This window comes from Panulirus ornatus, chromosome 26 (assembly GCF_036320965.1).
Source record: "Panulirus ornatus isolate Po-2019 chromosome 26, ASM3632096v1, whole genome shotgun sequence".
In the NCBI taxonomy this organism is placed as follows: Eukaryota; Metazoa; Arthropoda; class Malacostraca; order Decapoda; family Palinuridae; genus Panulirus; species Panulirus ornatus.
Window position 1 is genome coordinate 1,509,114 of NC_092249.1, and position 22,500 is coordinate 1,531,613.

The window sequence follows — 22,500 nt, forward strand, 5'->3', positions numbered from 1 at the left end:
GCTGTATCACCCAGCCAATCACCTGACTCAGGCTTGACCCCGCCCGCCCGTAAGCGGCCCACGCCATAGTATCTTGATCCAGCCCTTTACGTCACTGATAGTACGGTCGTTAGTGTGTGCTGGTGGGTCGTCTGCTGGAGCCGGCTGACCAGCAGGGAACCCCACCGGTCATCAGCGCCACACATCCCTCGTCTCCTGTTCCATCCGTTCCCTTTCCCATGGGAATGTGGCATGGCTGTCTCATTCCAGCATCTCTCACTACCATACATCCATACTACCACCCAAACTGATCTTATTACATTTTATTTATTACAAATCATCTTTACTACTTAAGATGGGAGATTTTTTTCTTTTTCTCTGTAGTGTGATATTTTGTATCGTCTTTATTGAATGTTAAACTTCATTTATTTTCTCTATATATTATCGTTTCATTGTAGAACAGAGATTTGGTATTTGTTCGCCATTCCCCGCCCAGCGAAGTAGCGCCAGGAACAGACTTAGAACGCCCATATTTGCTCACATCCACCGTGTGTGTGTGTGTCGTGCTGGTGTGGCGGCCATCATGAGTGACCCATGTAACATCTGTACGAGACATGTACACGTACATGACTTATAACTGTCTCACATTATCTTGACCTCCTCGCTGGTCATTTAGATAAGGGGTCAACCCGCAGCCCGTTGTGGAACACGGGGGGGAGGGGGGGGGTCATACCACAGACACTACGGTGCTCAAAGATAATTTGCTTTGAACATGTTCAAAATTAACTCTCCAGATATACCGCCATTTGCAAACTATCTTACTTTCTAACATGTATAATAACGACACAAGAAAAGTAAGAAATATTTCTATCAGTTTGAATTAAATTATTTGGATCCCAACTGTCGTAGGTGCAGGAGACAAATATTAATTAGCTCATTAGTATGCACGAGAAGGTGTCTGATTGTTTCCACTAATCTATTTTCGTAAATCATTAAGCGACTCTCACTGCGAATTTTATCAAAACATTTATTTACAGATTTTTTGTGGACTCATGAGCACCTTAGACTCACTGACTCACGGAGTGAGTCATGTGGACTCACTGTGGCCGACTCTTAACGTACCAAGACTCACGTTACACAACGTCGGAAAAACGTTGGCGAAATAATAACGCTTCGAGACGTTTATATTCCTCAATAAATTTCTCCAGTCGACATGCCTGACAGGTGACGGACTGTTGCCAACTACAGAGTCCATCATTCTTTCTTAAGATATTATGTTTCAAGTTTTTCATTTTCATCTGAATCGCCAAAGTATTTTTACTCATTTCTTCACATTTATCTCTCACTTTTTAGTCTATTTCTATATTTCCTAAACAATATCCTTGGCAGTGTTTCTTATTTCATCTTTTATTTCCAGTGATACGTGTCAATTATCGCCGCTTCTATCAAAAAGTATTTCATTTTGAACTGATTCACAATGTCCATCATATTCTTGTTTGTCTGTTTCTTTTTCTTCAATAATATATTTTAGTTTATGGAAGCTATATCTGGTATTATCATTTACATATACTTATCAATAAACAGTTGTGAGATGTTTTACGAAGTGTTGTCTTCACTATGAGTAAATTGCTTTATTTCTGTCTTTTTCTTATCTGTTTATTGTCTATTGGCTTCACTGAAGTGAAAGTGAGCACCCAGGGCCACGTCTCTACCATCTGTGTGGTTAGGGGTCACTCGTCCCAGTGTAGTTATAGAAAACCTTAACTATTGTCATGATATTACGTACGTCAGGCAGGTGTGTAACCTGGTGATAAGTTTACATGTATGAGTCAGGTCTGAAAGTTGTCTCAATGTGAATCTTTATCCTCACCTCTGTCATAAAAATTCTTGTTTACATAAAATTATGTGATGTGTGGAAACTCCTGCATGATGTGGCCAGTCCTGCTGAACCACACAACTGTTAGGGGTTATATATATATATATATATATATATATATATATATATATATATATATATATATATATATATATATATGTGTGTGTGTGTGTGTGTGTGTGTGTGTGTATGGTGTTTGGATTATACTGAACACGTGAGGGTAGTCATAATGATTTGATTGGTTGTTATATCATAATGTTGAACAGCCCCCGTGACCCTGGTTATTAAGAGGCACGAAGCCCAAACTAATGTTAGTGAACGAAACATTGTGAACAGTAGATGTTTGTAGGGAGAAGTGATCATGTGAACGGAAGCCATGCCAGCCACCCACCCACACACACACACACACGCCCCCTCTCCCGCCACCATTGTTGGAGAAATTCTTCGTCACGCCACCTGTGTCTCCCATCTGGTAACACCCCCCCCCCCCCCCCACACCATCTGCTTCATCCACTTCATACGTCTTTGTCCCGCAGTTGAGAAATTATCCACTTGTGGCGTGGTGAGGGACCCACGCCAACCTCCCCACACCACGCCACCTTCAGACACACAATTGCTCGGACCAGCCAATTTCCCCGACCTGTTGACACGTCTTATCCATAAGTCGTATTAGACGATCGTGTTTACATACCTTGTAATTGTATATACCATGTGTATGTATGTATGTATGTATGTATGTATGGTGGACACTACCATGAGAAAGATAAGCAGCTAGAAAATTATACAGAATATAGCATGAAAACATATTATCATGAGAAAGATATACAATCATGTGTCATCATGTTAACGACCAGCCTCGACCTGGATATAAGGACAGATTAGTGTTGTCTTCATTGATCGTCACTGTACACTAGCTACGTCTTGTATACTAGCTACGTGTTGTATACTAGCTACGTGTTGTATACTAGCTACGTGTTGTATACTAGCTACGTGTTGTATGAACATATACACCGTCTATACATTACTCATAACCTTCTTTCTGATTTTACATGAAATGTTAGAAATTGAAAAGTAGGTTGCCTCACTGAGGCTGGACCAGTGTTCGTACCTGAAGATTAATAAACACAAAACAGTTAGCGATGTTTACACATGTAATTAAGGATCATAACGAGACACAAACATAGTTATCATCATAGACCAAATCTAACCATCATGAACGAGCAGATGGGTCGTATAGCCTGGAGTAGATGCAAGAATTAATAGCAGGTTCTTAATCATGTAAATGATCACCACAGTTGTACGTAGGTTCATGAGGCAACCTTGTGTGTATGGCTGAGTCATCTTGATGTGGGTTATATTGATGTCATGTGTTGATGTCATGTGTTGATGTCAGCGTCTTAGATTGATGTATGATCCACGTCCTCAGCCACACGTGGAGTTTAACAGACTTTCATGTTTTTTCAGATACTAAAATGGTCCTTTGAGGCTTGACCACTGCCGGGAACCACAGGTAAGTCTCTCTCTCTCTCTCTCTCTCTCTCTCTCTCTCTCTCTCTCTCTCTCTCTCTCTCTCTCTCTCAACAGTAACACTGTAAATATGTGATGTATGTACACAAAAGAATGCGGTCACGGTCGCAGTATACGGCAGCACATGTACGCTGACACACGTCATACAAACTCTTACATACACATTACCCAGCAGCATACAGACAATGGTATACACTCATTATAGCACAGTATAGCAACATTGCTATATAGTATTCAAGAGCACACCTCCGTGTAGCCATGAGGACCATCGTCTCTCTGTGTGAGAAATGGTCAAGTTATCAAACTATAATGGTTCGTCTCCCCTTAGTCCCCCCTCCCCCACCCCCACCTTCCATCATCTCCCCCACCGCGATCCATTTTCTTAGACCCATTAACTAATGCGTCCATAACTCAGGGTTATGGTGTGGGGGGAGAGGGGGGTGGGTGGGGGTCATAATGTGTAGAGGAGAGTTAAGTCTGGTTGTGTCATTCATCAAGACAAACCACTGCCTCCCCCCCCCCCCTCTCTCTCTCTCTCTCTCTCTCTCTCTCTCTCTCTCTCTCTCTCTCTCTCTCTCTCTCTCTCTCTCTCTCTCTCTCTCTCCTGATACCCTCATTATGGAGGGATGAATCATATCTGTGTGTGTTTACGACCGCATAGAGAGAGAGAGAGAGAGAGAGAGAGAGAGAGAGAGAGAGAGAGAGAGAGAGAGAGAGAGAGATGAGGCTTCGCTCAGAGACACTTCCTGGACGTAGAATGGTTCATGACCTCCCGTATCATAATGTGGTTGTAGGGGTTTCTGCGCTGCTCTCCTAGTTCCATCATCCCTCACAACCTCGCGGGTGGGTCATGAACCACCTCGTATAGAGGATTAGGATGAGGTACATCGTGAGGGGCAACACAAGGTCGTAGTGTTGCTGGTACTTGTGATTGTAGTGTTCCATCCTACATGTTGGGGTTTGTATACGGCCGAGTTAATGATGGTAATTACCGGCTGACCTGCATCATTGGTGGTGGTATGTGGGAATCATGAGGAAATTACACACACACACACACACACACACACACACACACACACACACACACTGTCATCCACCAATAATTGGTAACTTTGTATGAAAACCTTCACATTTCTGTACGTGTATAACCCCTATGTTGTATTGATGTATATATTTACTCTCTGTATGTTCAGCCTTTCGCGTCACCTGACTCAATAATCGTTTGATTATCATGATTATGATTACAGTAATTACTGGACTGTGTGAGGATAAATGAAAGAGTTAAACCATGAATTATTGTCAGCATGTTGAGACAGATAGATAGATGATAGATAGATGAAGTGTGTGATGTGGTCTACAATCAGTGATGCCGTCACTCAAAATGGTTGTTAGTCATAATCTGTTTGGAAATATTGTCTTATCAGAAGAAAAGTAAAGTAAATCAGACTCAATTATATGTAGAAATGACCGTATACCAGCGAATTGTAGTAAATACAAACATGTGGAGAGATTTTGTTACCAAATTATACACTTGAGCTAAATTATAATGTCTTCATTTCCCGGAAGACTAATAATGGTAATTATAATTACTATTATTATTATTATTATTATTATTATTATTATTATTATTATTATTATTATTATTATCTTATTGTTATTATTATCATTATTATTATTGTTATTATTATTATTATTATTATTATTTATTATTATTATTATTATTATTATTATTATATTATTATTATTATTATTAAACACTTTCAGAGAGGTAGTTAGTACTTGTCACAGTTGGTGGAGAGTCCGTGTCAAGGGTTATTAGCGGTCAGACGAGGTCATCCTGGGGAGGTCAACAGTCATTGATTGATGGCCATCGTTAGCACAGTAAATAGACCTAAATAACTGGGTCGCTGATGATGGGCTGGATAATCTTGGTGGAGGGAAGGTTAGTGGAGGATTATCCTGAGTGCTGGATTATAGGCAGGGATTAATCACAGGTTACTGCACGCCCTCTGTTGATCATCGTTTATGATGGTAGTGATTAATGATGGCGGTTTTGATGATTATAATGATTGTGGTGGTGATTAATGATGGAGGTTTTGATGATTATAATGATTGTGGTGGTGATTAATGATGGAGGTTTTGATGATTATAATGATTGTGGTGGTGATTAATGATGGAGGTTTTGATGATTATAATGATTGTGGTGGTGATTAATTACGGTGGTTTTGATGATTGTGGTGGTGATCAATTATGACGGTTTTGATGGTGATTATAATGATGGTCATGGTGATTAATCATTGTAGGTTTGATGGTGATTATGATAATTGTGGTGATGATTGATTGGATCGTACACCTCAGACATTGTTCGTCCTGTCCCCTCAGACACTGTTCACACTCTGACCTGACCCCTCACCAGCGAGAGAGAGAGAGAGAGAGAGAGAGAGAGAGAGAGAGAGAGAGAGAGAGATGACCCACCTGCATCACAGTAATATTGTTACGTGTGAGGAGGATGAGAGAGTAATATGAGAAGAGACAGACGAGAAATATGATAATCAGACTTGCGATGCTCTTGGCTGGCCACCTTTGTCTCGGGTCTTCCTCATAATTTCCTTATCGATATATCACTTACTTCAATTCTTTTGGGTTATTTAGTTACAATAATCCGATTAATCTTCAGAGGAAGTAGAGAGGAGTGGTTACATAGAAGATTAAATAGGTTAGTGCCAGCAAGAAATCCTTTCTGTGTTGGATGATACTAAAAGGTATATAAAAGTAATTATTATAAGTAATCAACCCAGCACCGTTATACTTTATAATATAAAAGTATCAGAATTATCGAAGTGAATTTTGAATCCGTGTTTAGCGTGTTGTGCCGATTTCACACGCACATTTAAAGCAAAGTTTACAGTTGGGAGAAATTTCAGTTTTACACCCGCGAGTTTTCTTAAAGCAGCATAAAATGGTGTACCTTACCCAGCTACTGAGGGAGCGCAGTGCTTCGAATGGCACGGCAGAAGAACAGACATGTATTATGCCGTCAACGCGCCAGTAAATGGTGCCAAACAAACTTCAGAATCTTTGAAAATCGTGAATATTTATGGAGTTCTAGTTTTACTTCGAAAAAAGACTGAGTCACAAATAAGTCTACTGAAGTTACGTTTTGCACAGGAAGAATGATAAATAACTGATAAAGACAAGACGAAGAATTGATAAATAACTGATAAAGACAAGACGAAGAATTGATAAATAACTGATAAAGACAAGAGGAAGAATTTCTGTAAATATTAACTTTGAATGCGCTCAAGAGATGGCAGCACCGTCGTGTCAACAAATGCCAACGGTTGCGTGCCGTGTGCCGATCAATCTTTGAAAACATTAAAATTTCTTATTAATTTTCACTTTAAATTCAGCTTTCACCACCATGAAGTTAATCCTCATTCTCCATCATGTTATTGAGATTACAGAAATCATAAAGATGAATAAAATCAATAGTTTTATCCATCATTTAGAGAAGCCCTGAATTTGAACTCAGATTTCTCGTCTACCTTGAGATCTTTCTGTCAACTACCTGTAACTATCGTGACCTTGAATTATCCTAGATGATTATCTTATAAGAAAGTAATAAACAATTTTTTGGAAGCAACAACCGAGGGTGAGATGGTATCATAATCACACACGTCCACAAACAGTAAATATTCCAGATCTGCAACACACGATCCAGGCAATTTGTGTCAGTTTACCCTCACATCAGCCCTGCTGCCTCTCGGGTTACACACAAGAAAATGGGAGATGATAGTAATTTTCAAAGAAAACGAAAATACCTGGAAATTCAAAGCAGATTGCGAGAAGACAGTGTAAATTCGCAACAGATGCATAGTGGTACAAAGAAAATGGTATCCACAAATGTGGGGAATTTAGAAAACGTGAGTTACCGGAAATGGGAACAACGGAAATGTAAGCCAAAAGAAATTGCAGTGAAAAAATATCCATCCGACAGAAAATGGAAACTGAGGACACGGAAAACAAGAGGTAATATCATGGAAATTTTTTTAATTGGAGGGAAAAAAACGAATTCTTTTTTGCCACTGTCAACGTAGAAAAATGAGAGAATTAAGAATATAAGCCAAACAGAAAATGAAATCTTATCATGAAACATAGAAAACCAGACATGGGTTGATGACGTGACTTAAGACATTAATGAGACTGGACGTATTTGACCAAACACCTTGGAAGTGGAAATTGGATTTATGACAGAAAATAGGAACCCATAGAAAAAGGAGGTGCGTTAGTTACTTACAATAGACGGTGAGTCGACCGTCGCGGACCTCCTTCCTGAACGTGGGATGTTCTCCGATGACCTCACACCGATACTGACCTGACGTGAGCTTTGTAACGGCCTTGAGCACCACCTCCCGCTCAGTGGACACCCAACACTGGGGGAAAGAAAACGAGTTAGGTTACCGGTGATGAAACATGAAATATTGTAGAAACTTCCTATACAGTTAGAGGTGGTTAAGGTTGCTTACAAGGAAGGTGAAATGAATCGACCTTGGACTGCTGGAAGTCAAGATGTATAGAAAAATTGACGAAATTGGACGTAAAGTACGAGGTACAAAAAACCTAGAAATAAAGGAATAGATGTGAAAATTGGCCGGAAAATATGAGGAATAGAATGATAATAGGAATAGATTTATGTGAACAGCTGTAATGTTGTTGTTTAGGGAAGATGTAGAAAGTGTATGTTTATCACAGCGGCTAAACAAAGATGATACGAAGCTGATAAAAGATATACAGATACTGAATGGAGTTCCATGACTTCTGCAGCGACCATCCAGCCAGTCCCCAGGGGACGACGATGCCGAACACAGCGGGAGAACATTTTTGCCAGCGACTGCCGATATTTTCATGCTTCCGGCGAGAGTAGAATGCATGTATTGTCTCGCTTCCTGGAGTACGAGGAGGTAAGGGGCGGTCTGTTTTGACATGACCTAGCCACCAGTAGATGTGCTGGACTGGGTCTTGACATGACCTTGTGACCAGTACACGTGAGGGAATGTCTCTTGACATGACCCAGCCACCAGTAGATGTGAGAAACCATCTCTTGACGGATCCAGCAACACGCCTCGAAATGTAAATCAACATAGACTCAGCAGTTAACACTTTACATACGTTGATATTGTTTTGTAAATCATTTCATACGCCACCGATGTTATACAACCGCCTCACATGTTCTATGGAGATTTCCTCAGCGTTTACTGAGGATGAACAGTGAGGTAATGTGATGGTAACATCTTTATACGCGCCACAGTTATTAAGGATGTGTTGTTTTTTGCTCTGTGCAATGAAAAATGTGTATATATATATATATATATATATATATATATATATATATATATATATATATATATATATCAGTTCATGTTAAACATTGTATTAAGGTTATATACCTGAGCGAACCATGCGTGCATGTGTTCGTCGGGTTCGGGCGCCCGAGTATTGCTTCGAACTGATGGTTCGCTACGTGTTCAAAGAGTGTTTGTTGCTCTCGCTTGTGAATCCCCCGACGGTAACAGATGTTCGCTCTGCCTTTGTCGGGTCAGAGGCGTGGCTCGTTACATCTGATGCAGTGCCGGACCCCCAGCACTCACACACACACACACACACACACACACACACACACACAATAGATCGCTCGCCTACCATGAGCGACCCATCTCACCTCGAATGAACAACACGAACGAGACAGGTATTAGGCTTCGACCCCGGATGTGTTGGACGCCAGTGAGACATCGAGTCACGAGCGGTGATGATATTTTGATCCGGGACCATCCATATATTAAACAAGGCCAGAGGGTCGTTAACGCAGATGAGGCCAACCAGCATGTCGGACATCGCTGATCGGGTTGACGTAAAATAAGAGCGCGTCGCTTCCACACGAGGCGTTTTGTAAGTGCCGTCCGTCATGTAGATCATGAAGGGGGGGGGGGGGGGGGGGGCTTTGATTATCCATGAAGCTTGGCGCTCATTCTTCAGTCGATCATCACATATATACATGACGGCATCCATCATGGGTGAGGGAGTGTCCTCATACATGATTCGTGCATGAATGGTACACGAGCCTCCTCATGCGCCTTGCCTGGGGGGGGGGGGGGTCTGTACGTGTATGTACCAGGATGTGGGTAGGTCACTCAGAGGCCAGGAGGGCTTTGTGTGTGACCCGTCCTTATTGTCATGATGGTGTAAATGGCTCTTCTGATGGAGAGGGTACACACTCTCTCTCTCTCTCTCTCTCTCTCTCTCTCTCTCTCTCTCTCTCTCTCTCTCTCTCTCTCTGGCATGAGTAACCTAACGTCTTACACTCCAAACTTCACTGTGTTGATCCACCTCACATTACTCCACTCACCTGGACGTGTTGTTTCCATACAGTCGTGTCATTTTTGGGGAAAAATAATGAATAAAATGAAAGATTATTGACGTCATTCATGCTCGCCTGTGGCAAGGAAAATGGGGACCCGGATCCTGAGTTCGTAAAGATTCCAGATAGAAAACGGGAGGGCAAGAAGTACATCAGTATTGCCAATAATTGAGTTGTGGTGTAGAGTGTCAGCGTGTGGGGGAGTCTTGCCCCCCGTATCTGGCATCACTGCACTAGATCGCGTGGATCCCAAAATAACTAATTATATTAATTATCATTATAATTGATAATTTTGATATCCCAAAATCGGTCAGTATTTTAGCAGTCATGACCATTGATAACGTTAATGTTAATATTACCATTTGTGGTGATAATAACGAAACTGATTATAACAATTATCATGTATATCAAACTTGAGGAAAATGTTAATAATTATATAAAAACTGACGATTGTTGTAATGATCTTGATAATGATGTTTATAATAATGATGATGTTAGATGTGTAAGTAGGGAGGAATAGTTTACATTCTTCAGATGTTTACAGTGAGGTAGATCTTGGTCGTAGAGAGTCAAAGTTGAATCTGTAATTAGAGATTAATTATCTATTGTGTGTAAAGCTGGTGGTGTGTGTGGGGGTCACCAGGCAGTGATGGGCTGGAAGAGCTCTGGTGAGGTTTACGATCCTGGAAGCACAGGTAGTAGGACCGCACCACCCCCCCCCCCCCTCTCCTGCGAAACACAGGTAGTCGGGGCAGCATCGAGCCAGAACCGTTGACCCGCAGCACGGGTAGTGGGGACGGCCCCATGCCGAAACACAGGTAGTGGTTCAGCCTCATGTCAGGGTGGGCGACGAACCTGTTGTAGACATGACATGTTCTGGATATCGAACCCTGGGTTCATAACGGAATATCTATGGTCAGAAATGTAGCCATCTTGATGTTGAAGGAATTTGATGGTTGCAAGATAACACTTGTAGTTAGTGAGGGAAATATATAACCAGGTGATCTTACTGAACCATCGGTTTACTCGTTATTAAGTTCTTGGATAAGATATCAGGATATCAGATAACGTTTTGATCAACCCAGTGTTGAGGAAGATATCATTAGGTCTATTGAATTGTTTACCAACGACAGGGCCGGCAAGAGTGAATCTAATACGTAAATTATTAGTAATTTCTACCATGCTGTCATGCGAGAAGTGACTGTAAGATATTGCTGTATTGCCTTATCATGTCCCATGATATACACGCAGACGTTAAGACTATAAATCAGGGGAGAAGTAGCGGTGATTTTCAGTATTTCAGGGTTTTGATCTGTGAGTAACATGGACCACATTGGATCCGACAGCTACTGAAGGTTAGGTGGAATTCGTGTGTCCTCGTTATAGCTCCGGTAAATGTAATTTCTCCCTTAATGAACCATAAGCCATATCAGTGACGCGCGCGGTGGAGCGAGCACCGCCTCTCCCTCCTCCCCTCACTGCCTGTATCAGCGGAGGAAGTATTGAGATCTGGGAGACGGTTGTGAGGCCACATTAACACATCACCAGCTCTCTCTCTCTCTCTCTCTCTCTCTCTCTCTCTCTCTCTCTCTCTCTCTCTCTCTCTCTCTCTCTCTGTCAACACACGTGATAAACATCGCCTTCAGCGGGGGGTTCGATGCATGTATTTGCAACTCCAGACGTCGAACCCTGGCACCGCGTTCTTTCCTACCCCGCTCAGCCATCTACTTACCTCCGTCTCGCTGGCATTTAAGAAATATGTCTCGACTTCTGCATCCAGTATGAGTGTGGATGGTATAGCCAGTCATAGCACAGGTCGATGCTTCGTAACGGTGTAAGAATTAAGCATTTATCCTCTCGTGCGCATGTGATGTAAACATAACCAGCTACGAAGCACCAAATTTACGTATCGTAAAAGATTTACAGTTGTACTTACACGAGGTTCACGAGGGGGGTGTTCATGCTCGTATTTATGGTGTCGTATTATCAACAGGGAGTTGCTGTGTGCACGACCCTCCACTGTACTTATTTCGTCTGTTTTTTTGTGGATGTTTAGTTCCACGTAAGTCGTTTCCGCCCCGCGAGTGTGTATGTGTGTGTCGTTCTTGTGGTCGTACCGTCCACGTCTGGAAGAATCCGTCGTCGCGTCTCACACACCACACAGCACCAGCAGGCCGCCCCGCTATCTTGTACTCTCGTACGTCCCACAGTCTCTACGAACCTGTCGCGTCGTCGTCCGTCGTCCACAAGTTGTCGTAGAGGGACAGTTCGCGCCCCAGTGACAACACCCCCCCCAACCACCACCACCAACTCCCCAGAGGCGATACCCCCAAACATTTGGAGGAAGTTCACAATCGCCCCTTATCACGGAGGTCGAACCCATGTCTTCCTAACAGACTCGGGATTTATCGTCTTTGCTTTGGAGGCGTCCAGAAGTTTACTTCATAACCTACACAAAAAAAAGAGACAAAAAAAAAAAACTTTACGACAAATCTGCCAAAAGTTCCTTTCGCTGGAGTGGCCAGTTTAGCGAGCGATAAGAACGCGCGTAGCCGCCCGCCAGACAAGGCATGGACTTGTGCGATAAGAGAGAGAGGAGTATGGGTGACCGTTTGATATGGGAGGGTCACACACACACACACACACACACACACACACACACACACACACACACACACACTAACTGGCGGATGATAAGGAAAGTTAGGTTAGAATGATAACACAAGTTTTTGAAGAGATAAGACGAGACTGGCGGGAACTACCCTGACCTTAGTTAACCTGGGAATACATGATAGTCTACATGTATCCTGGGAATACATGATAGTCTACATGTATCTTGGGAATACATGATAGTCTACATATATCCTGGGAATACTTGATAGTCTACATATATCCCGGGAATACATGATAGTCTACATGTATTCCTTTCCTTTATACCTAAGTTGTAAACTGTTAAAAGTAAACTAGACACCTAAACGGTAAATCATTTTTTTCCATTTAATTTACTGGTAAACTGATATTCCATGTATGCAAATCATAAATCAGTGACCAATGTATATCGGTAATAATTGGTGGGTCAGAATTATACATCATAAATAATTCTTTTAACATAAACCATACGTTGCTGTCCAACAAACACAGTTCGTGATTATTTACCAAGCCACGTATTCATTAGTCATTCGCTGTTAAACGTAAATTGTAAATCATGAGAATATTACTGCAAAATTAGGAAATCATTAAGGTGGCCGGATATAAACTACATAATGTATGTCTGGAAATATATATTCATTAACATGCCGTGTGAATATCTTTATTTTGATTTTCTTAGATAAGAACATATTCCGTGATCTCATGAGCTGTGTCTGTAATACGACAAATATATATTAAGATACATTTACCTGTAGCTAGAAAACGGTTATGGGATGTTTACATTTCTTAGGTATTATACATTGAACTTCAACAAAACATTATTTATGATGTTTCCAAGAAATTATTTATATTCCACGAAGATAACACAGCGATGATCATGTATTTATACATTTTTCATTTTGTCGTAAATAAACAAACTAAACCAAATCATGATATATGAAACTTAAAACGCTTTAAAATTCATATTCTGTAGCACCAAGTCTAATGATGAAATTTCCTCAGAAGTTGAAAATGGTTATGTAATTATACAGACTGGAATGCAAGAACCAAGTGTTGACAGGAACTGAACAACACAGAGAAGCTTAAGAATTAAACCTTCTGCTGGAAATCCAGGCTGAGTGTGAGGTTCTCCTGCACCAACAGGTTCTTCAAATGTCACGTGACTGAAATTGTCATTTATCACCTCTTGTCGTTAATTGCTCAAGAATCACATAAATGTTCGTTGATCATTTAATGATGAAGCTGCTTATGTTCCTATAATTATGTGATCCGTGGTGTGGCGTGGTACTTATTATTATTATTATTATTATTATTATTAGTAGTAGTAGTAGTAGTAGTAGTAGTAGTAGTAGTAGCAGTAGTATCATTATTATTATCATTATCATTTTTATGATTATTATTGTTATTATTATTATTATCATTATTATTATTTTGTTATTATTATTATTTTTATCATCATCATCATCATCATTATTATTATCTTTGAGAAAGAATTGAAAAAAGTTAAGAGGTATTAAGTTAATGGGTTGATCATGCATCAAGTTAATGGGTTGATCATGCATCAAGTTAAGCATCAAAGATCGACCAAATATTGGTCGTCAAATGATCACAAGTCGTCAGCCAAACACCGTTTTCTTCGAGCGGCTTCCGTCCCTTCCCGAGGAGTTCTCAGGTTAAGCCCTTCTATTCATTACCATAATTCTTCAGATTAAGCTATTCATATAATTTTCAAACTCACTCTCAGGTACTTCCCTTATAGGCATGGGGGAAAAATGCAGAACTTTCTCACCGGAGACTTTAGTCTCGGAGCTGATAAAAAGTGACCTACATATATCACCCGTTTTCGTTTTCATTTTTACTCGTCTATTTTTTCCCCTCGCTGCGTCAAAGCCAGACATCGCGGCTTAAGGGTGTGTGTGTGTGTGTGTGTGTGTGTGTGTGTGTGTGTGTGTGTGTGAGGAGGGTGTGCGGGTAGGAAGGTTTTCACTCTCTGTGCCGGGACAATTCCACATCAAAGAGCGACACTTTAGGCTTCCTCTAGAGTGCGTCCCCCCCTGCTCCTGGTGAACCCTTTGATCCTTCCTCCCGTAGATAACCAGGGCGAGCGAGGGTCCATTACTGCCTACAGTCTAGCTGGTCACAATCAGCCGTCGCCAGGCCTTCCACACAGCTCTTACGTAGCCTAGCATAGTTGCTTCATATATATATATATATATATATATATATATATATATATATATATATATATATATATATATATATATATATATGAACGTCGGTGAAGAAGGCAAATGGGGAAATGGGCGTGATAACAGGTAGTGATGAAGTGAGAAGATTGAGTAATTTGAAGGACTGTTGAATGTGTTTGATGTTAGAGTGGCAGATGTAAAGGTGTTTTGGTCCGGGTGGTGTGTGAAGTGAAAGTCATGGAGAGTGGTTTGGTGAAGAGAGAAGCGGTGGTGAAAGCCATGCGTAAGATGAAATGTGGCAAGGCGGCTGGAGTGGATGGTATTGCAGTTGATTTTATTAAGAAAGGTGATGACTGTGTTGATCATTGGTTGGTAAGAATTTTAATGTATGTATGGATCATGGTGAGGTGCCTTAGGATTGGCGGAATGCATATATAGTGCCATTGTATAAAGGCAAGGGAGATAAAGGTGAGTGTTCAAAATACAGAGGCATAAGTTTGTTGAGTGTACCTGGTAAGTTGTATGGGAGGGTACTCAGTGAGAGAGTGAAGGCATGTACAGAGCTGATATCAGATTTGGGAGGAGCAGTGTGGTTTCAGAATTAATTTATACTAGACCCATCTTGCACCTACCCTAACTTAACCAAACTTATACCTGACCGATGTTAAGTAGACCAAACCTAACTTACACCTGACACATATTACACCTAACCAGACCCAATTTAATAACTTCAAAACCTTATTAGTTGACATCCTTACTTAAGATCCTTTCATGATGTATTCCAATGATTTCTACATTTGTTTCTATATGCCTCTCTCAGAGCGCCAACGCGTTGCTTGTGGCTCATCTCCTAAATATCCCATCACACATGTATTCCTTCATCTTCAGAAATAGAAAAAAAAAATCTTCAAAGACAATTGAAATTTTAGACACCGCCATCCATCTTCCTGGGTCACTGACTCTCAAGTGTCTGGGAGAAACATTTAAAGAAAAGTTTGAAAGTGGAAGAATGAGAGAGAGAGAGAGAGAGAGAGAGAGAGAGAGAGAGAGAGAGAGAGAGAGAGAGAGAGAGAGAGAGAGGTGGTAGGGAAGTGGGAGAAAGATATCGTTAACGAGGAGCCTGACTTAAGCAGGAGCAGAAGTTTATCAGGAATTGCGTTGCCAGCGATCAAGTTTTACCATCTGGAAATCTGACTTGGCTATTTCACCGTTTTCTAATATCTTGAATTGTAATTTTTTTTTCGGTATAACTCACCTAGTTTTTATTTCTTTTTTTTTTTTTCTATTCTGTGCTTAACAGAAAGTTTGTTATGTTAGTGCAATTTTTTCTCGACTCCATCTCGAAGTGTTTCAAGGGTTCAGTTCTATAACACGTGAAAATTATGTTTATAACCTTATAATAGATTTATATTCCAATATATGAAGGTTTTGTTTTCATGAATATAAATCGCTTTTCTACCCGCCGGAGTCACTAAGTTTAAACTCTTCTATGATGACGACCATATAAACAACGCTGGATATAAATTATCTGATTTTTATTGTATTTTTCACTTTTTTCCTCCATAAACTTGAAGACATCCTATTTTCATTCAGTATTCGTCAGTAGATATTATTTCAGGCTATGATGATGATAATGATAATGATAATATTACTATGATGATGATAATGATAATATTACTATGATGATAGTAATGATGATAAATGTATTTATCTATTTAATTCCCAAGTGTCGATTTCTAGTGGATCACTCAGTAACTGACTCTAACATGTTATTGATTATGGTAAAAAACATCTTTGACCGAGGCACATAAATCTGGGTTTGTAGTTAATGAAATTTAAGTGTCTGGCTGTGTGTGTGTTGCTTTGATGAAGACCGGGGGGGGGGGACTGACGTTACCACACACATTGAATTCGTTGAAGATAATTTCCATAAAGTTCTTCGTTTTATGCTTGCGTTAAAAGCGTATTCAAACAAAATTAAAATCTAAGTTGGTTTATCTGTTTCCTGTTATAAGTCGGTCTTTGCTGGAATGTTACACATGCAATAACACAGTTTTAATGCCCAAGATCAAATCAAGTAATTGTAAACTTTCACTTGTGACATGTATTCTTCAAACTCTCGTCGTAATAGTAATGGAAATGTAATAAGTAGTGGAATTAATGGAAATAACGTGAGAAATTTGGAGGAGAGTTCTTTAAGTATCAGAGGAAATTAAGCGGAAAGGAGAGTTAAAAGAACATTTATTTTTTATTATGTTTGGGAAAAGCTAAATGAACACAATACTAGCCAGCATATGTTGACCACATTGGTCTAGTTCACACGTAAAAGCCCTTTACAATTGTGTGAATTAGTTCTCAAAAATTCAACATTTCCCCTCGTCCTGCCACACTCCACTCAAATATTTATTCAAAACGTAAGGTTTTTGACTCAAAAGAAACAAAAAAGCGGTTAGTGTTTCTAGCCGTGACGCATTCACAGGCCGCCCAGGGTCGAGCTCGTAGGTTCGAATCCTGGTTGCGTCAGTCGGTCCACAGTCAACCCAGCTGTTCATCCACCCCTAGAGGTTGGTTGATAAAATGGGTACCTGACTCAGGCTTGATGGAGTGGTCTTGATTAGGGCCTCAGTTAGCCGTGCTGTCTCAGCTGACATAAGAACAAATATTCAGTGAAAACCAGGAGTTGTGTGTGAGAGTTTGATCACGACCTTCACGGTAATATCAAAACTGATGTGCGCTTTATTTTGGTAGGTAAAGAAATTTAACATATTTGGAGAAGATTAACATAGGTACCCCCTCAAAAGTAGTCCCGATTCTCTGTTTCTCTGACAGCGAATGAAGCACAATGGTAAGTGTAAACTGATTCTGCAGCACTGACACGCTCAAGCCTGCTTAGCATGCGCGCCAAGTTAACCTTAAGTGAGGAGTGGCTGCATAAACTTGTGAACCAAGTTTTGCGATCCAAACTTAATCCACTCCTGCACTATTGCTCGAACAGACGAAATACATAAGTATATGTATACGTATAGTCCAGTCCTCCTTCCATCTCATTCCATCCTGGACCAGCCGTGGAACAGTGGAAAATCAACGTACGAAATTATTTTGTAAAACACATCCACCGCAAACATTACTTGTGTGTGTGTGTGTGTGTGTGTGTGTGTGTGTGTGTGTGTGTATGTATGTGTGTGTGTGTGTGTGTGTGTGTGTGTGTGTGTGCTTCCCAGAGCTGTTCTGTGACATATAGACTCACATATACCCTAGGTTTACGTATATATAGTGCCAGGGTTTATGTATGACGGAGTTATCCAGGTTTATATTTGGTTTAGGTTAAGGTGTTGGTATTTTGAGAGGAGGAGGGAGGAGGAGGAGGAGGAGTGAGGGAGGAGGAGGAGGAGTGAGGGAGGAGGAGGAGGAGGAGTGAGGAAGCGAGGGAGGAGGAGGAGAGAGTGAGGGAGGAGGAGGAGGTGAGAGTGAGGGAGGAGGAGGAGGAGGAGGAGTGAGGAAGCGAGGGAGGAGGAGGAGAGAGTGAGGGAGGAGGAGGAGGAGGAGAGAGTGAGGGAGTGAGGGAGGAGGAGAGAGTGAAGGAGTGAGGTTGGGACACTTACATCAACGTTGATACCCTCCACAGCGTATGTGTGGTGGTCGACACATCGGTCGTTGGCCGTGAGGGGCGAGATGCCCGGCTGGTGGCGGTAGAACTCGTGCGCGTCCTTGTACCACTTGAGGGTGTACAGACTCGACCCACCCTCGTCCTCGTAGTCGCAGCGGAGGTGGACCTCGTCGCCTTCTATAGCCACGGCGGGTACGTCCAGCTTTTTGATCCGCACGCCGCTCACGTACCCTGTGGGAGGGGGGAAAAAGTTGTAATGGTAGTGGTTTGTTAAGGTGTGTTTGGCGCGCTCTCTTGAGAAGGTCGCGTGCTCACGCTGGGGAGGGGGGGGGGGGGGAAGCTGGCTAGCGGGGAACCTGCATGACATTATCATAATTCAATTACAACTGCTGTGTGTGGGGGGGAGGGGGGGACATGATGGAAGAAAATCCAGCAGGGAAAACTTGTATGTTCCCCAGCAAGTTATACCCATCAGGCTTTTAAGAAGTCTGGACGTCTCTGGAGTGATCCAGGCGGAGAAGACGTTACACAAACTGGAGAAAGAGAAGAAAAAATGGCCCACAAGACATTCATGTGGTGTGATATAATAACCTTGTGTTAAGATACTTTTGTATATTACGAGGTTTTATTAAAAGTCTGTTTGATTCGGTGAATCACTAGCACCAGAAAGCATACTAGACGTAATGGAAACAAAAACACAGTAAAATGAAACGCGTTAAGTTCCCGAGTGCACTTTCGTGTAATGATCACTTCATCAGGGTAGATGTAAGAATGAGATACAAGACGTAGAACAGTCAGTTGCTATACAAGGAAGAGACGTAGTTAAGACACCACTGGTAAACAAACATTACCGGATGGTTGTTCAGGAATTAGAATAAATTAGACAGAATCATCAAAAGATCTAACTCAGAGATCCACAAATACACTTATCATACGGCACGGGAACACATACCGCCACACGTAATCCGGGCACTGTGCAGACGGATCAAGAAAGGCCATTATATAGTGGAGAACCGACCAGATCAGCATGTATTATTACGGGTGGCAGCAAAACAGTGGGATGAAGGGAGACATAAGCAGGTCTCCCTGATGAGGCCCCAGGGACGCGTGTAGTAATGTTGTGGTACTGTTGTAGGGAGGTTGTTGTGGTGTTGTAGGGAGGGTGTTGTGGTACTGTTGTAGGGAGGTTGTTGTGGTGTTGTAGGGAGGGTGTTGTGGTACTGTTGTAGGGAGGTTGTTGTGGTGTTGTAGGGAGGGTGTTGTGGTACTGTTGTAGGGAGGTTGTTGTGGTGTTGTAGGGAGGGTGTTGTGGTGTTGTAGGGAGGGTGTTGTGGTGTTGTAGGGAGGGTGTTGTGGTGTTGTAGGGAGGGTGTTGTGGGGAGGATGTTGTGGAAGTGTAACAATGATGTTATGGGATGTAGGGATGGTATTGTGGAGTATAGTGTTCAAGGGTCGTACCATCGTGTTCAAGGGTCGTACCGTCGTGTTCAAGGGTCGTACCGTCGTGTTCAGTGGTCGTACCGTCGTGCTCAAAGGTCGTACCGTCGTGCCCAAAGGTCGTACCGTCGTGTTGAAGAATTCAATGAAGGCGTACGAAAAACATCAGGTATAAAACAGCGCCATGGTTGACCAGACCTTCATACGGCATCATGCGGGAGCGAGGGTGAGGGAGGCGGGGGGGGGGGGGGGGGGGGGGCGATTAAGTGGACATTACGCCACTGTGAAGGACATGATTTTTCTCGTGGCCCAGCGAGACTCTGTTATAATGTCGTTTGTGCTCAGAAAGTAGAGTAGATGGTGGTAGATGGCTGAAATGCCTCTACGTAATGTTTTTTATTCCACCGTGGTAGATGAGTAGATTCTCTCTCTCTCTCTCTCTCTCTCTCTCTCTCTCTCTCTCTCTCTCTCTCTCTCTCTCTCTCTCTCTCTCTCTCTTTGTCTGTGCCACGTGACCATAGAGTTAGAAGACTTAGTAACACTTGAAAAATGGATTATGATAAATCAGTAAACAATATTGAAATTTGCATTGATTGACTAAAGAAGAAGTGGAAACATTTGGGGAACAGATGACGGATTTGGAGATCAGAAAACAGATTTGGAGAACAGAAAGAAGGTTTGGATAACAGATTTTGAGAAAAGAAAACGAAATTTGAGAAGAGGAAGTTGTATTTGCATCACAGCAAGGAAAAAAAAAGAAAAAAGTATTTGTTCTGTAGAACAAGAAACAGATTGTTACGACAGATAAAACAAAAAGGTAAAGAAAACTTTCCATGTTCTTGAAATATTGTGACAAGTTAAATCATTTGGACAAGTTCGTCAGACCAGGTTTTTATAACACCAACAACATCACATATGCCTCCAGACACGAGTCTTCCTGTGTCAGAGTCGACATTGGTCTAACCTGTTCCTTCTCTGAGTCAAGTCTGGGGAAGACGTAAACCATTTTTTTAAGCCAAGTCTGAGACTTCAGAAATAGTGTTTTGAATATTTATGAAGCGCGCGGTACATCTTTGTATAGGGTAATTAAGAAGAGGTAAAGTGTTGTGTGCATGTAGTGTGGTGGGCTGTCATCTGGTTTACAATAGTATACCTTATGTCTGGGAAGGTGTTAGTGTAATCTGTCTGTACGGTATGGTGTGATATAGTTTACATGAGTTTACAGTATCCGTACGGTATGGTGTGATATAGTTTACATGAGTTTACAGTATCCCTAATAAGGTTTACTGTAGTCTCCTTGAGCTTTTTGTTTCCCTGATGACGTATAATTAAGTTTACATGAGTTTACAGTACGTGTAATGTGTGATTTAGTCCGTAAGTTTACATTATCCTCTCTCTCTCTCTCTCTCTCTCTCTCTCTCTCTCTCTCTCTCTCTCTCTCTCTCTCTCTCTCTCTCTCTCTCTCTTCTCCTCTTCTTCCTCCTTTTCTTCCGTCTTTATCTTCCTTTGTCCTCCACCCACCCACCCACCCACTCACCCACTACCCACCCACCTCTCATCATCTTTCCAGACCACCAGCCTCTCCCTCTTCTCTCCTGCACTCTCTTTTTCCCTTCCATTAGCCGGTGGCGCTCCTGGGGGGGGGGGGGGGTCCTCCCTCGTTCCACCGGGGGAACATTACAGGCAGAGGCTGGGGGGGGGGGGGGGGGAGGATCCCTGCCCCTTGAGGACACACACCACAAGAATGTCTGTGGTGCCTCCTCCTACACAGGAATCCCACTATATATATATATATACATATATATATATATATATATATATTTTTTTTTTTCATACTATTCGCCATTTCCCGCATTAGCGAGGTAGCGTTAAGAACAGAGGACTGGGCCTTTGAGGGAATATCCTCATATGGCCCCCTTCTCTGTTCCTTCTTTTGGAAAATTTAAAAAAAAAATGAGAGGGGAGGATTTCCATATATGTATGTATGTATGTGTGTGTGTGTGTGTCTGGATTTCAAGGTGTGAGGTTATATTGTGTGATGTTTATCGGTTGTTCTTGCGATCGGGTGAAGTGTTGTGGTCGGTGGATCGTATCGGCAGATGTAGTCATGGCGGGACTGCTTTGTATCGGGAGGGAGAGATTGTTTTATGCATCTGTCTGTCTCCAAAAACGATGCGGTGAACGCCACGCGCTAGCCTGGCCGTACGTAGACTCTCTCTCTCTCTCTCTCTCTCTCTCTCTCTCTCTCTCTCTCTCTCTCTCTCTCTCTCTCTCTCTCTCTCTGTAATTACAATGGACATTTTCCTATTTCATGTTCACCTTCATCGGTTAATCAGACCAGTAATCCGGTACCCTTCAGGGGTGGCATCGACACCCGGGACCGTTTTCTACCACGCACGCCGTTTTCTTTAACGTTGTGAGGAAGGACACGTGACGTCAGGTGTCAAGTGTGGTGTAACGAGGCGCCCTCAGGTGTACGGTGATTGGTTCACAGCCACAGTGAGCTGTTACTACAGCTGTTTCATGAGGGGTTCCCCACTATACTCCATCACGTGATCTGGCTCTAAGTTCCTCTAAGTTCAGTCGCCAGAGTTGTGTCTTGAGCTGTTGCGAAGCTCAGCCACGAGAGAGAGAGATCCATAAAGTTTTTAACATACGTGTCTATCAGACCTTCGTCTATCAGACAATTGTCTATCATGACTTCTCTTCCTTATGTTGCTCAGTGTTTCATTGATTTACTCTTGATAAAGTTTGTATATTGTGTTGTAAAGTTTGTATATTGTATATTGTGCTGTAAAGTTTGTAAATTGTATTTCATCTT

At 41.9% G+C, this 22,500-nt stretch overlaps 1 protein-coding gene across 1 annotated transcript in view; it reads right to left on the reverse strand.

Moving 5' to 3' along the window:
- The window catches only part of LOC139757394 (uncharacterized), a 183,073-nt gene that overhangs the window by 41,565 nt on the left and 119,008 nt on the right, over positions 1-22,500 (reverse strand). Inside the window, exons 2-3 of the mRNA XM_071677839.1 lie at positions 18,238-18,473; positions 7,680-7,815 (exon numbers count right to left, since the gene is read on the reverse strand). Coding sequence (XP_071533940.1) covers positions 7,680-7,815; positions 18,238-18,473 — 372 coding nt within the window. The remainder of the gene's footprint in view (positions 1-7,679; positions 7,816-18,237; positions 18,474-22,500) is intronic.